We start from the raw sequence: 17,123 nt of genomic DNA on the forward strand, positions 1-17,123 counted from the left end.
TGTGATAACTCCAGCTGTGTCAAGTTGACACAAAACTAACCAGTACAAGGTTAAAATCTATATTAAATTCTCTTAATAAACTCTAACTCTGCTTCAAGGGTGAAACAAAAAAATCAATCCAGGTCTGTGCTGGTTGGATATTCCCTAAACTAATTAATCTCAGGAAACAAAACTTTGACTTTGAGTGAGAGAAAAATTAACCTTATTTTCTGTCTTCTCAAGCTTATGAATATTTTTAGCAAAGCAGTCACTGAGATATGTTTTTTATGAATCTAATTTCTGACTAAAAGGGCATTATGACTTCAGTTTATATCTTGCAAAGAAAGTATATATTTTATTCAATTAAAATAAAATTTGATCAACAGATGGCTAGTTTATTAGTACTGCCACAGCTAGTGATATTGAGATGGTACAGTCATATATTTTGCAAAATTGATGGAGAAGTATTTATAGTTAAGATCCATTTATGAAATTAGTGAATATAAAGTCTTTCTAAGTTAGCAGTTAGATGTTCAGGGATTTAAGAGAGGCAGAGAAGAATTTGATCTCATACACACAGCTTCTTAAAAATTAACATGCAAAATATCTTAGCTAATTTATAGAAAACAATTTTCAGGAAGATGTAATTGCAAATAACTTTAACTCAATAGAAGGATACTAAACTCAAGCTAATTACAGTAAAATAGAAACTTCAAATGCTGCTTACTTTTAAAAGTGTATGATATCTACTTTCTAGTGCCTGGAATGTGTGAATATTACTTTACACCAAATAGGCTTTTTACAGGCTATAAAATTAAATGTCACAAGGTGGAACAGTTGCTTTTGGATTGTCTGAATAAATCATAAATATTACTGACTTTATAAGATGGAATCAAGGGGAGATTTGACTGTTAAAAATAGAAGGGGAGCAACAGGATAATAGAAGCAAGAATTTCTTCTGCTAACTTTGAAAATGCATGGAGGAAACATGACCCAGGAATGTAAGTGTCCTTTAGAAGCTGGGAAAGGCAAGGAAATTTTTTCTTAGAGTCTCCAGCTGAAATTAGGTTGCCGATATCTTAAGTTCAGGCTAATGGAATAAGCTATTCTTTTTTAGAACCCTGAAACTTTAGGAGCATGAAACTATGTGGGTCTGAGCTGTGGAGTTTGTCTTCTATGATTTGCTACAAGAGTTTAGGAAATTAAATCATTTGCTTGAAATCCTTGTCTTTGAGTTCATCAATCCTAAACTCCCACTTCACAAGTTTATCTACCCCCAAGCAGATTTCTTATACTCACAATAAATATCTGCATTTTGGAAATGACAGAGTCATGAAAAGAAAGTACAGATATGTAAATTTTCAGATAAGAAGAAATTATATCATTAAGAATGTAGTGTAATAATTTCATATTGGTCAATATTAATACAAAGACTAAAGTTAATGTTTATACCATTACATTTAGACACATTTGGGTCACTTACAAAGAAAATAATTTGGCATAAAAAATTTCTTCCTTAATATTAAATGTAAAAATACACCTGATCCCTTACAGAACTCTAAGGAAAAGATTTAGGACTCAAAAGCCTTAGATCCAGAAAAATGACAACTTAAAAGAAAAGGAAAGGAAAATACTACTTGCCGGTTATTTCATAAATAATACTCGGGAGTGATTTTAACCAATGAAAATAGAATCAATGAACAGAAGTAAGTTGGAAAAACACTTCAATATTATTAATATTGATGTTTAAAATCAATGCAAAGTAATAGCCAGCAATAACTGAATTTTTACTATATAACAAGTTTTGTGCTAAAGAATAACAACATTTTAAAAACATTAGAAAATGAGTAAGTACTTAACATAATCAACTTCGTAAATGATGAAATCTCTGGAAAACAATTAAAATAATTTCTCTTCTCAGTACAAAGAATTGTTGAGAATTTTAATCAAAGACACCAGAAGACAGTGTATCAGACACCCTTTCGTGCTTTTCATATCTTTGGACATAATCGTATGGAATTTGTTCCCTAGTTGAATAACTTTGACATCTTATTTAATAATCTACCCTTTCTCACACTTTATAAAATCATTTCTAATGTTACTATTTTCTTATCTTTGAAAACAAATACCATAGAGCAGTTTTAAGCATGCTTCTCAAACATTCTTATGAGTGGTCTAAAAAAAAAAAATCATACCAACAAGACAGTATAAAGTTAGGTGAGTGTTCCCATTGCAACGTTTATATATGTAAAAATATCAATCAATATTTATGAATAGCCATTGGTATAATAATTGGTAACACAAAACAAGAGAGTGATGACTTTAAGTCCAGAGTTTTACAGTATATTGTACTTGTCCTTCATTTATGATTATTCTCATATTAAAAACAAATGTTATTAAGTTCCTAATGAGGAAATTTTTGCTTTGATTCTAGCCTGTGAAGACTGGTACAGAAGACAAGGCTACAAAGACAAGTACTTTGATATTCTACCTTTAGGTACTCATATATATATGCAAGGAAATTTGTGTTTCTTTCAAGTTTATTTAGAATTTTGAACATCAATAGTGCTAAGGTTGTCAAATCCTATTTTTGCATTTTATTTAGAAGACCACAGACTTTCTTGTTTTAATTTACTAATAAGGTGTAATATACTCACTGGTCTTTCACTTTTGATACTACCATCCTCTATTAAGATAAGTCCTCTCATATTTCCCTTTTAGATTCTTCTCTATATTACCACATTTATGTATTTTTTTAGATTGTATGTATTTGCAGCTGTATCTATAAAGATGCTTGCTTTTCAATTTTCTTTTCTTACTTTCTGCTTAAGTGTCGTCCAGTGACAAAAGGTAAGCAAGAAAGCCTGTTCTCTCTTAAATAAAAGCTGCTGAGTCCTGCATAGCAATGTGGAAGGGAGAGTGTGATGTGCTTTCTCACCCCTGCAACAGACTCAGCAGTGTGTGGGCCTCCATAAGCTTTGATGGTTGCTACACATGAGGCTTGTGTGGAGAGCCTCTGGGGCTGCTTGGCTGGAATCTGACATTGGGCCAGGACAAGGAAGTAAGCTCAGGCAGGAATCTAATTTTAGGCTAGAACAAAGAAGTAGGCTTCAGGCAAGAATGTTACTTTGGGCTAGGACAGGAAAGTAGGCTCAAGTCAGATATCTTGGTCATCCAGACAAGCCATTAGAAACAATGATTGCGGGACTTTGTTTATTGCCTTGCTTGTTCCTTGACTATTTGTATTTATTGTATTGCTTGTTCCTCAACCCAGAACTGACCTTAATACTTGCATGTAATTAAAAAGGTATAAAAACAGATTGGGGAAAAAAACAACAAGAACACCCCTCCAAAAAAAAAAACAAAACAACAACAACAACAACAACAACAAAACCCCAAACAAAAAACAAACAAAAAACCATAAAACACCTCCTTGGCCTCAGAACTGACTGGGATCACGCTACAGTGATGTCTAATTGTCTTTTTTTCTTTTTAATCCTCATTCCTGTGCTGGAGAGCCCGTTGACTGACTGATCTGGCTTAGTCAGATAGCATCTCAATGTTGAGCTGCAGTAAGCCAGGTACAGTGAAGGACACCACGGGAATTAGAAGCATGTGAAGGAAAGTAAAGAAGATTTGGGCCAGTGGTGAATAAACTTTGTAGAAGGAATAAACCCTGTAGAAAGTAATGGTAAAATGTGTTTTTGTGTATGTGTTTAGAGTTATGCTGAAGTCTAGAGAAACGAAAGTAATCCTCACAGATGCTTTTAGTCTTTGGCCCCTGACCAGAGATAGTTAACGTCTGACATATGAGAGAATGGGTTTGAGAAAAGTAGTGTTGCCAGCCTATCTGGAGATGCTTTGGCAAAAGAGAAGGAAAATGAACGTAAGCTGTTCCAGAGCTCTCCTAGGGACAGGAGGAGGTTGGGAGATGTCCTGCATCCTCTCTGGCTCCTGCTGGAGGAATGCTTAGTTCTGCTTCTGAGTCTCTTAGGTAGGATATCTGGGTCCCTTTGGTGGGACAACTATCTAGTTCTCTTCCCTCTCTGTCTGTTGTCTGTCCTTGGTGCATCAATCTGTCCATGTCTGTCAGTTTATGTCTGTGTTTTAGGTTTGTTGCTTGCCTCAAGGAATAGCCTTACATTAGGTAAAATAATAATAATAATAATAATAATAATAATAATATTATTATTATTATTATTATTATTATTATTATTATTATTAAGATAGTGTTTCTTTGTATAGCTCTTGCTGTCCTGGAACTCACTCTGTAGAACAGGCTGGCCTCAAACTTAGGAAATATGCCTGCTTCTACCTCCTGAGTGATGGGATTAAAGACATGTGCCACCACTGCCCAGCAAAAAAATTTTGCTGCTTTAATTCAAGTAGGACTTTGAATCTTTCAGTGTATACTATTCATTATATGGGCATTTTATTAGCTGATCCCACTGAAGGAGTTTTACTACAAGCTTTTGCTCCTATACAATGAGTGGGAGTGGTTGTTCCAGAAAAAAAATCCAAAGGCAATATCTTTTTCAGTAATTGGAACATAAATTATATCCTAAACAAATTGCAGCACAGAAACTTCAAATAAGAAAAGATAATTTATTTACTCTTAATGACTTTTAAAAGCTGTTAGGAGATATTAATTGGGTAAGACCTCATCTTAAGCTCACCATAGGAGAACTTAAACCTCTGTTTGATATCCTCAAGGGGGATGCAAATCCTAATATCCTCAACAATTAGCTAATGAGGGACAAACAGCTTTGCAGAAAGTAGAGGAAGCTATTAGTCAACAACAGATACAGTGTGTAGACTGATAATGCAATGGCCCGGGAGATAAAGGCACTTAGTAATAAGTCTACTGAGCCGGATTCAGTCTCTAGTACTCACATGGCAGAAGCAGAAAGAAGCAGCTTCTGATAGTTGATGTCCACTTCTCTCCCTCCCTCCCTCCCTCCCTCCCTCCCTCCCTCTCTCTGTCTCTTCCTATCTGTCTGTCTGTCTGTCTGTCTGTCTGTCTGTCTGTTTCTTTCTGTCTCATACACACACATACACACACACAAACACACATATACATACATACACATACATTCACAGTCACACACACACACATACACATCCAAACTCCAGTATACACATTCACACACATGTATACACACAACACATGTAATAAAAAGTAAGAGTTGACTTTAAAGGTTTGAATAACCACAGACAGAATAGTTTGAAGAAATAGACAAATACTTACAGGAGTGTACATTTACTTAAAGATGGAGATGAATGTCTTTTCATGTTTAATACATTAGTATGTCAATAAGTAGGATTATGCCTACATCCCTTCCTCAAAAAGATTTTTCAATTATTAAAAGTTGAAAACATAAGAGAATTAGAAAATAAATCCTAATATAGATGCTGAAATTGGCAATACCAAATTTAGAATGAAAGATCATCATTCTAATATATAAGGCATCCTATTTTGTGGGACACCTGTAAACAGTCATCTTACCATGCTCACTGCAATTAAGTGATCATATCCAGGACTGATTGGTTGATACTGGGATCCCTCGCATAACATGCACTGGAAAGGAAGAAATCATTCATACTATTCTTTTGAACAAAGCACAGGTACAACATAATTAAGAAAAGTATCAGAGAATGCTAAATTCATAATTCTTTAAAATAGTCAAGGTCAGAAAGTCGAGAGAAAAACAATTTATTAGAGATTGTTAGGAATAAAAATATGATAATAAGATGAAATATGTTTGAATAATTGTTGATACAGTACAAGAAACTTATGAAAAATTGGATATAATCTAAATTGTACTGGTGGTTTAGATACAATTACTTAATTTGTTATAATATTCTAGTTTTGATGACTTCAGTAAACATAAATAGAGAGTTCAAGAAAGGACAATTGGTAGTCTAAATCACTAACAAGTTATATTTATTTATATGTTTATATATAAATTTATTTATTTTATGTGTATGAGTGTTTTATGTACATGTATGTCTGTATACTATGTACATGCCTTGTGCCCACGGAAGTCAAAAGACAGTGTCAGGCCCCCTGGAACTGGAGTTACAGATGGTTGTGAGCTGACATGTGAGTGCTAGGGATCAAACTCTGGTCCTCTGCAAGATCAAATGGCTTCAACAACTGAGCCATCTCTCCAGTGTTAAATCATTTCTATGACATCTGCATGAATTTAAATGTTTTTCAAAATGTTTTAGGTTCAAGTCTATTTTCATAAATCCATAAATGGGATTCTATTTGCCATGTATTATTAGTACATTGCTACATTGCTCTGTTAGTTTCTAACAGTAATGTGTCAGTGATGCTGGAGAAGTAAGTCTCAGCTTGAAACATGGGAATGAGAATGAGGGGTCATAGAGAGGAGATAGGACATAGCTGCATTTAAATGGAGAAAGGCACCAGAATACAGATAAGCCAGAATATATTTGAGTGGAGAACTTCCAGAGGGAACAAAGTTGTGAGTTGAAAGGTGACGTACTACTATAGACATAACTATCTGAAATATCCTGCCTCTTATGCTGCCAGAGGGAAGGGACAGATAATTTCAAAGATTCAATATTCTGTAATGAATCTCTTTTCATCTCAGGCAGAGGTGTGAATGTTTTTGTAGAATTAAATGGACTGATTAAAGAGGAGGCCACATGGCCAGAGAAACTAAAGTTTATAAAAGTTATCCAGTCTATATGCTTCTTTGGGCTACTAAACATGGTAGGAAGATCATTCAGTAAAATGTGACTAATGCTGTAGAAGTTTGTCAGATGCCTTTAATTACAATGTACATTCTAACACTCTGAAAAGTTTCCCATACCTACTTAATTCAAATAACAAAGTTTAAATGACATGAGTTTTTCTATGACAATGAAATACAATTATTATGGAAGAAAGAGACTAGGAAGATAAATCATTGTGTAAGTTATTTGCGATTGTAACAGAGGTTGACATTTGGCCTACACACACACACACACACACACACACACACAAACACACACACACACACAAACACACACACACACACAAACACACACACACAAGAATGTGTATGCACACAAATACATATACTTCACTATATATGTGTTTGCATATATATGTGTATACATGCACACATACATGGACAAAGAAAAAAGGAAAACAGAATGGGTCATAAATTTGTGTTCTTGTATCTGTTATGAGAAAGGAAAGGTGTGTAATACCAAAGAAGGGACAAACCTACCTGTTTATTACTGACATAATATGCTAAATATCATCCTACCCACTAACTTCTGAATTTGTAAATCCCTCAATAGCATGAACAAAGAACTGGACTATCCATGAATACTAATCCTCGTATTTGTAATATCTGGAAATGAAGAGAGTCAGTGTTGTAAGGGAATAGACTAGTGAGGAACTCTACTGATTAGCTGAGAGAGGCTCAGTTGTGACTTTTGTTACAAGTACACAACATCCCCATATTCAAAGCACTAGTTCCCTTGTCACTCAAGGTTCATGAATGTGACTACTGCATTCACTGTGAATATTTGCTTTTCTATATTCCAGCTGCACGCCTGATTAAACACACGTAGAAGTCAGCACAATAGCAAATGAAAGATACACAGAAGGAGCCTGTGCCCGCAGGTACTAGTGCCTCTGTTTCTCAGAACCATTGTCAGTTTTTTACTTAACCCTTTAAAACAGTGTCATTTTGAGACTGGCCACAGAATGAATGCCTGGGAGAGGATGTATACATGTCAATATCAATATCATTTCCGAAGAGTTGACCAATGATCTGAGAAGATTGCTATTGAAATGATAACAGTAAGAAAAAGAATGACCCAGTTTTAAAAGATAATATGGTTTGCTGAGTTACTCTAAACACTGGCAACACACATATCACATCGATGAGTCTCCTGGGGTAAGTGCTTTCCCTTCTCATAACCTGCAAAATCTAACCATGGCTCACTCTTTCCAGCTTCTTTGAAACAAAATAGTTCCAATGTTCAATTATGAATCAGAATAATAACTACACTGAGGTATCCTGTTACTACTACTACTTCTTCTTCTTCTTCTTCTTCTTCTTCTTCTTCTTCTTCTTCTTCTTCTTCTTCTTCTTCTTCTTCTTCTTCTTCTTCTTTTTATAAATTGCCTCAATTTAAAGATGAAAAGGAGATCTGAAACAGTTTGTGAGTGAGGCCGATTCTTACTTCATTCATAACAGCCATACAATAAGTACACAATTGTGTGTACAAATTAGTTTTATGTTTTGTACACGACACTTGCGATAATCTAATTATTTTCTCTTTCCTGCTTGCATAATTAATTGAAGGACTTGAGTGATGCCATAACAGAAAGAATGTATGTAGATAAATATATAATATATACATACATAATATATGCATGAATACTTATGCGTACATGCATACCTACATTCAAATAGATAGAATTCTATAGCACATAAGAGAATATATGAGTGGCTGTACATGTGACATTGGACCAAGAACACAGGCCGTAGAATTTTCCAACTTTTACCCTTCTTTAGATAAGAAATGCACATTTACAATCTGTAAACAAATGTTTGTGAATTATTGAAGAGAATTGACTAAACTACTTTGAGATTGACGGCATGGACTCCAAAATAGTTTTAAAATTCCTGTAATTTTTTTTTTTCTTTTTGGTGAGTTAGCCTGACCTACTCCTGATTATAAAGGACTTCTGCTGATAAACAAATTCTATAGTACTTAGGAAGCTGGGTGTTGGTCTGGGAGACTATGCTACAAGATAAAAGAAAATCAGTGAGCAATGTCCTGTAACAGACTGTTTCTGCTCTTACCTCCTCACCCAATTACAGAGATGCATGACTCATCAAAGCAACTGTGACTCTTATTGGCCAAACAATATTTCTCAAGACTTTTATCTTACAAGTTAATAGTATTTTAAAAGTTCATAATTTGTGACAACCTTATGATTTCTTTCCTGTACTATTTGTTCAGGGTTGATTAATTAGGAAGAACAAAATTGCAGTTAAGTTACACATGTTTTCTTTATTCAGATTGAGGACTAAAACTAACATTTAAATGAATATTCTATATTAGTGCTAATAGTAGAGGTATAAATTCAAAATAAATTTCTGGTCCAGCATGATTGCCCACTCTTTTAACCCCAGGGCTTGGCGGTCAGAGCTAAACAGATATTTGATTTGGAGCCCCACCTGAGCTACGCAGTGAGTTTCAGGACAGTAATGACTGGCAAAAACAAAATTCTACCTCAAAACCAAAACAACAAAATAAAAACCAAATAGTTTCACATTGAAACTTCAACATTCTGAAACAAAAGAATGATGCATCTGGTTTATCGTTTAATTAAACTTGATTTAAAATATTCTGTCTATGATATCTTACCTTACTAACAAACACATAAGAACAAAGATTGATTTACTTGGAAAAAAAAAGTAATTCATTTTGGGGATGTGACTGGTCACAGAATGAATGCTTGGGAGAGGAGTATATATCAACATCAATATCTCTGAGGAGGAGTTGAACAATGATTTGTTCAACTCTTTAACATATATATTAAATATATATATTAACTACTTCTAAAAAGAGAGTTAAAGGAGAGATAGTGGTAGGTATTATTTTGAGACAGTGTCTCAGGTAGTCCAGGCTGGCTGGGTATCATTATGTAGTACAGGATTTTCCTGAACTCTTGCTTCTCTAAGACCTGAGATTGCAGACCTGCAGCATCACCCCAATCTCATATGCTTTAAAAGTTAGAGAAATTGAGACTAGACTCAAAGGAAAAAAAAAGTCCTGAACCACATGGATCCCACATGATACACATGGATCCCACATGATACACATGGATCCCACATGATACACATGGATCCCACATGATACATGATACGTTTCTGCCTGTAGGCTTAGTTACCACTCTTGAGTTTGTCCAGCTCTTACTTTAAAGGCAAATTAATAGTTGATAAAACAAGCATTTTTTTCCTTCAAAAAATATAACAGTGTGCCGACATTTTACTCCAGAGAAAAAGTTCTTGAGCTCAGTTTTTTTCATTCCAACACTTATTAATGCCACCAAGACTTCAGTAAAGGTTGAAGCCGTACCCAGCATAACTCCCCACTCTTGTTGAATCATATGTGTAAAGTTCACACAATGTAGTCTTGTGATAGTGAAAAGCAATCTGAAATATGAATAACCTTTTAATAATATTTGCTCAGTAAGTCATATTACAGATAAACCATCCAACTTAGATATCTGGGAGAGAAATTTCTCTCAGAAATAACCTTTCTACTTCTGCTTTGAAAATAATCTTCCCATATGAACAACCCCGACTCTCACTTGATTTCACCCCGTGGTTACTTATTGATTATGCATCTTGACTTTTTTCTTGGTTTATGGAATTCGTTGCCAAAATGAATATGCTTATTCCATCCTCACTGTGTTCAATTATTTAGCATCTCATTGTCCATGTGAACACTGTCTCTTGAGATGTATTTAGAAGTAGAGGCATCTTTGTAAAAATGTTTCTAGGTTTTTTTTTTTTTTTTTTCTGTCTCTTAATTGGATTCACAAGGAATCTTTTCTTTGCCTGATAATGTTTGCATATGTAATTTGAGCTATTTAGGAGGCTGAGTAGGCCTATTTAATAGGCTGAGATCTATTCAAGAAGGCCACAAAATTTAAGGCCAGACTGAAAAATTTAGTAAGACCCTCTCTTGGAATAAAATACAGTAAAGGCTGAGGATGTTGTTTAGTTGTCCTGGGTTTATTCCCAGTTACCACAGAAAATTAATAGGTAAATCAATCAACCTATAGAACAATTTGCCTACTTTTCCTATTTAAAGCTGGGATTATATAGAATAATCATTTTGGATTCTCCTTTTTTTTCTTTATTCCTCCCTATCTTTCTGCCTTTCTCCCCTCTTGCCTCTCAAATAAATTATTTTGTGTTAGACATGATTCCATGTCTTCAACTTTCTAGTTTTTAAGTAATTGATGTTGCTGAGTTTTTGTACTTTAATCTTGGATATAAGGGGGCTAGCTTCCTTGAAGTTAGGGAAAATCTTATATTGGAAATTACTGAGCAGAATGTCTAGTAAGGATTAGAAGAAATTTATTAGTATTTAGCCTATTAATATCTATTCTTATGAAATAGTTAAGTATGGATATTAAATTAGACAAAGTTCTAATTGTAAATTTCTTCAGTAGGTACTCAAAAATTGGAATATTTCTCAACTTTATATATATCATGTTAATTTAGGTATTGGACATGTGTATATTTGTTGCAAGTGTGAATATGTTCTATTGTTTTTAATATTGCAATGATTAATGCTTTTCTCTTAGTCAATAAATGTGGTAGAAATTATGTAAAACTCTCAAGATGAATAGAGAAGTAACAGAATTAAATAAACTTATCATCATATCAATGGATCTATAAATAAGTTCTTATGCTAACAAAACACCTGGGACTGGTTGAAGACAGGATAAGACAAAATTAGCAAACATTTCCATAGAATAATCAGCATAATGCATTCTAAAGAGACCATTTTAGTTCGAAGGGTTTGAATTCTGTGGATGTTGGAATGCCTGAATTTGAATTCTGTTTTGAGCAAGATTTTTTAAATAGTATTCAGTATAATGTCTTTTATTCCTCCTGAAACACGGTATATCTAATTAATAAGTCAAACAATTTCAGATTTGGAATAGTCAATTTAATCTTATCTTCAAGAGATGCCTTACCTATAAGCACATAAATAAAACACATTAGTGATGTCAAAGGTAAGCCTAGCTTCTGATCATGTGTTTTTTTTTTTTGTTTTTTTTTGTTTTTTTTGTTTTTTGTTTTTTGAAACAGTGTTTCTCTGTATAGCTCTGGCTGTTCTGGAACTCACTCTGTAGACCAGGTTGGCCTTGAAATCAGAAATCTGCCTGCCTCCCAAGTGCTGGGATTAAAGGCGTTAGCCACCACTGCCTGGCTGAAACATAATTGTACTGCATGAATCACTAAAACATACCTAATTCTGGACTTTTAGAAGTAATTGAAAAAAATTACACATTGGCATTCATAGCAATGTAGCTAGTTTTCTACGTTACTGCTCCTTGATTGATGTATGTATAACAGTGCTGCACTATTCTGTAGATCTCAAAAATGCTATTTTGTGCATATCAAACATATATGTTCAAATATCAAGGTTATAAACCAGAACCGCTAAGTAGAAGGTTTAGGAGTCTGCTTTCAACTGGTCAGTCAAGAGTCAACTTAGTCAGTTATCATCTCTATTAGAAAATAAGAACTCTCTTGACTGATGGAGAACTCGTTTCTGTTTGAAGACACCCCATGCAAAGTGGAAATGGAATAATGAATTTGCCCTTAAATACTGGCTGCCTTAACATCAAATCCTAGATACTTGGACTAAATATCTTAAGACTGGAAATTTGTTTATACTATAATGACATTGATGATGTAAGACTTAAGCTCATGTTATTCTCCATTCATATTGTGATTGTTATAAAAGTTTATAACACTTCTCTACAATACAGTTAATCAAAATCTTTAAAAGAAAGTGTAGATGAGGTTAAATGTACCTCTTTAATTTTCATATTTTATTGGTTCTACAAGTGAAACAAATTGCATATCTTAAAGCTTTTATGTAATGATACCTTTTAATCTGTAATTTAGAACAAATATAAAAGATTCTTTTAAGACATTTGTTAACATAGTATAAGTAATAGTATAAGACTGGTACATTAACGTTAAATACTTTATCGTAACTTTACTCTAATCAAAAAGGTAGAATACTAAAGATTTTCATAAATTAATTCATTATGTTTTGGCCTTGAGCTATAGAATACTTTTAATTTCTCCATAGTCAAGTATGACATAATTAATGAAAGTAATGACAGATTTCAACTGTATGTAATATCTTAAAGTTACAGATGTAAACTGCCAAACCAAGAGTCATAGAAAGTAGCCACATTTGAAGGGCTCAATGAGTGCTTGTCTCGAAAAACGAAATAGATAAACAAAATTTCTAGGAATTAATTCTGTACATATGAATAAAGAAAATATTTTTGTTCTGCTGAATCCATGAATCTCTGGCATAAAACTTTTCTAGAGTATAGTTTTAGTATAGATTTAAGACAATCATTATCAGTATACATATGCATATAAAACTACCATCTGAAATGGATACTTATTCATATACGCATATACAGATGACTGTTGGTTTTTTCCAAAGATAGTGGACTAGAAGAAGGTTTGTACTGAAATAATTTATATAAAGAAAAATGGAACTAAGTTCAAATGGCACTAAGTTTAACAGATACTCATTCAAAACAAAGAATTGCATGCGACATTATTTTAATTTCCTATATTAAGAAATAAACATGAAGATCAATTTTTAGTATAGCCAGTCATGATTCTGAGTCAGACTACTTATTAAAGTAGAAGCAATTTAATTATAATAGAATAATATATTAGCATGGATTTAAGGCTTAATAATATTAACTCTATTTAATAGTTATATTGGACAATAGCTAATTAAAATTTTAATGAAGACAAATTAAAACCAATATTTCCTCTTCAAAATGCCAAGTAACTTAATTCTCAAAAGACTAAAAAGTTTTATAGAAATAATGAGTGTACTCACGTATTCCCCGCAAAACATTTTGAAGAGAGGAAGTAACCAGGGTAGATCGCACGGATTTGAGTAAAGGTCCTGCTTCACAGAGTTGTTCCCTATGAGGCCAGTTGGCTGAGGTTCCCTGCAGTTCCAAATTTAAATATACCTGCCTGACCAAATATCTCAGGCAAGAAAATACAGAGGCAAATCAGGAACAGCATGACTCAAGACACAGTATTTATACTTGGCTATCAATCATATGTAAATAGATAGAATTATTACATAGAATAAATAGAACCACCAGCCCAAACCCCTGCTTATGCATTGGTTTAAGGAAATACATTAGGCAAATAATGAAGAAGTGAGTGTAACCTTTTGTAAAAGCTGATGACTCATGGAAAGGTAAGCTGATTAGGAACTGAGCTAATGGTTTATTTTCTGATTAATTATTATTAATGTCCAGACGCTTTGAGGTGCAAAGCTCTAGTTTCATTTCTCTTTCAAATTCTAGGCTGTGATTTTATTAAAATATTTAATAATACTTTTATTAATTATTTGAAAATTTCATGCTATGTATTTTGAACATATTCACTGCCGTTACATATTCTTTTCAATAACATTCTTCCTTCCTTCTGAGCCATCTTTGAGATTTCATCTCTTTTTATATTTCCTTCTTTCTCCGTTGAGTCCAATTTCTGGACCCCAACTACTCTTGAGAGTAGAGCATGCTCTGGTGTGTTGGGAGTTGTATTGTTAAAGAGAGATATCAGATGCCAAGAGCTTCTCTGCTGATGGTGGGATTTCATGCCTACCTTTCCTTCTCTATGATAGGATCTTGTCTGTCTGGAGTTTCCTCAGGTCTAGTGCATGCTGTCACAATAGCTAGGAGTTCATATGGGCAGGTACCTTGTGTATAGAAAATATTGCCTTCTTGAAGTTATCTCTCACATCTGTCATTTACCATCATTCTGCCCCCTCTTCCATGAAGATCCCTGAGCCCTGTGTGGGAGAATGTAATATGAATGTCCCCTTTAAGACTGAGAACTTGAGAGTATCTCATTATCTTCATGGTGACCATATAGGGATCGTCTGCTAATTGCCGTCTATTTTATAAAACTTCTCTGATTTGGGTTGAAGGATGCTCTGATCTATGCATATCACAATAAATAATTAGGAGTCATTTTAATATTATGGCCATTTAGCAGAGCAGTAGGTACCGTATAGATAGTCTTTGTTAAAGCATTCTGTACTTGTATTTACTATCCAAGCGACTGTCTGGTAATAGAAAATTTTGAAGAAATACAGGTGTTATTATTTTCAAATTTCACTATAAAGTATATTATTTTCATACTTCACTACATCTGAAGGAAAAAAGCACTTAAAACTCTTCAAAATAAAGATTATATTAGGAACTGTCTATCTTCATAAATTTCTTACACATCATTCTAAAATATAAAATAAATTTGTTATTTTACTGCTAATTGACGTTTAATGAATAAGACACTCTGTTCATTTTGATTTTGAAGTAGTAAATATGAATAACTATTTTCTGAAGAACAGACCATAATAAGATATTTACAAACAGACCGATATCTGTAATTCCATAAATATTTTTTTCAAAACATATCAAATTTTAAAATATGGATAAAAATAAATAATAATGACACATTTATATTATATATACATTAGTCTATAACAATCAGCTAGATATCTAAATTATTCTTCCTCCTCCTTCTACTTTTTATTCTCTTCCGTCTCTTCTTCCCTCCCCCCTCCCCCCCCCTTTTCTTCTCTGTATTTGGAGTTCAACTCAGAGATTTGCATTCTATATCAGATACCATTAGATTTCATTCTTCTATTTGTATATATTTAGTTTTTCCATTGAAGACATTTTTCCTTTCCCCTTGACTTTCCTAATACCTTTTCTGTAAACTTGGGAACTTGGGCTCGAGGGGGAGCAAAATGACTCAAAGGTAAAGCATTTTGTTTACCACTCTAGAGGGAGTGTGATCTAGGAGAATGGGGATATCATGTCAGAGAATCAGAGAATTTATACTCCAAGGCTTAAGAGAAGTCACGAGTGAAGTGTACAATCACAAGGGCAAGTCACACTGGTGGGCAGGCTGCATGGGAAAAACACATGTTTTCCATAAAGGCATAAAAACAACAGCCAGTAACGAATGAATGATCTGAAGTAAACTGATTCCTATCTGCTACACCTGGGAGGAGCACAAAAACACATTCCATGAACAATTCTGTATTGAAGAAAATAAAGTCATGACACTCTCACATGCTTGGAGATTTCTCATAAGCACTCAAAATTCTCTGTGTGTGAGTCCATTGTGGGGCCATGCTCTGTCAGCATTTATTGTTCAAACTTGACCTGAATTCAGTCCCTAGAACATATGTAAAGGTGGAAGAGAGAATGATCTCAATAATTTTGAAATTGGGTTATATAATTGCTCTGTCTTCATTTTTGTTCAAGATTATTTTAACTATTTGAGTTATTGCCAGTTCCATGTATCTAGGGTTATTTTGTTTATTTCTGTGAAAATGCCATTAATATCTTGTTAGGGATAATATTAAGTCTACAATTTGCTTTGTTTTGTACTGGACACATTCACTGACATCATTAAGTCATCTAGCCCACAGATACAGGATAAATTTCTGTTTACTTGTGTTGTCTTCAGCTTATTTTGCTAGCACTTTGTAGTTTGTGGTTTGTGGAACTTTTACTTCACTGATTAAATACAGTCTATGTCAATTATTTCTCTTTGATGCTACTGTGAATTGTGTTATAAATTCATTTTTTTTAGGTAGTTCAGTGTCAGGCTTTTGTGTGCTAGTTTAATAACCAGAAACAATTCAAACTAGTCTACTGAATATGGCAAGAGAGGCAGGAGCATTCGTGTGTCCTCTAGACTTCTCAGAGAAACTGAGAAGCAGCATTCCTCAAGCCACTCTCCTTCACCCCAAGAGCACAGATGCTATTGCAAATTCTTGTATTCCATATAGACCATTTTAACTTAGGAAAGTAGATATGTGAACATTTACGAATTTAAAAGTTATCTTTGCGTTATGTGCTGAAGTCTAGGAGTCCAAAGTCCATCAGTTCCCAGAGATTTATCAGCCAGTCCCTCAAATAAGAACTTAGAGAGTTGGATGGCTTGATGTCTATAAAGAGAACTTTCTAGTAAAAGTCGAGGGATCCAGACTTGTCACCAGGTCAGGCCAGGGTAGGCAGAGGCAGTGTCTACCATACTATTCACACAAGCAGATGTGTTTATACTGTCCTTACCAAGGGAGACTTGTGAGTTGAGGCTATGCTAGAGTATGGCGGCAATACAGGTGTGGGGAATACCTAAACTTTTCATCCAGTCATAGGGAAGTCCCAGACTCGGGTATCAGCCAAACTCTTCATCATTATGACAAAACACCAATAATCTTAAAAGTGGAAAGGTGAATTTTGGCTATAGGTCTTAAAAATGCCACTCCATGATTATTTA

General features: G+C 34.0%; 1 protein-coding gene across 2 annotated transcripts in view; it reads right to left on the reverse strand.

Moving 5' to 3' along the window:
* The window catches only part of Anxa10 (annexin A10), a 56,255-nt gene extending 42,510 nt beyond the window's left edge, over window positions 1–13,745 (reverse strand). For both annotated transcript variants that reach the window (XM_021219435.1, XM_021219436.1), the window contains exon 1: window positions 13,645–13,745. In XM_021219435.1, coding sequence (XP_021075094.1) covers window positions 13,645–13,662 — 18 coding nt within the window. In that variant the 5' untranslated portion in view covers window positions 13,663–13,745. The remainder of the gene's footprint in view (window positions 1–13,644) is intronic.
* Window positions 13,746–17,123: the final 3,378 nt, after the last annotated feature.

Source organism: Mus pahari, chromosome 19 (assembly GCF_900095145.1).
Source record: "Mus pahari chromosome 19, PAHARI_EIJ_v1.1, whole genome shotgun sequence".
Classification (NCBI taxonomy): Eukaryota; Metazoa; Chordata; class Mammalia; order Rodentia; family Muridae; genus Mus; species Mus pahari.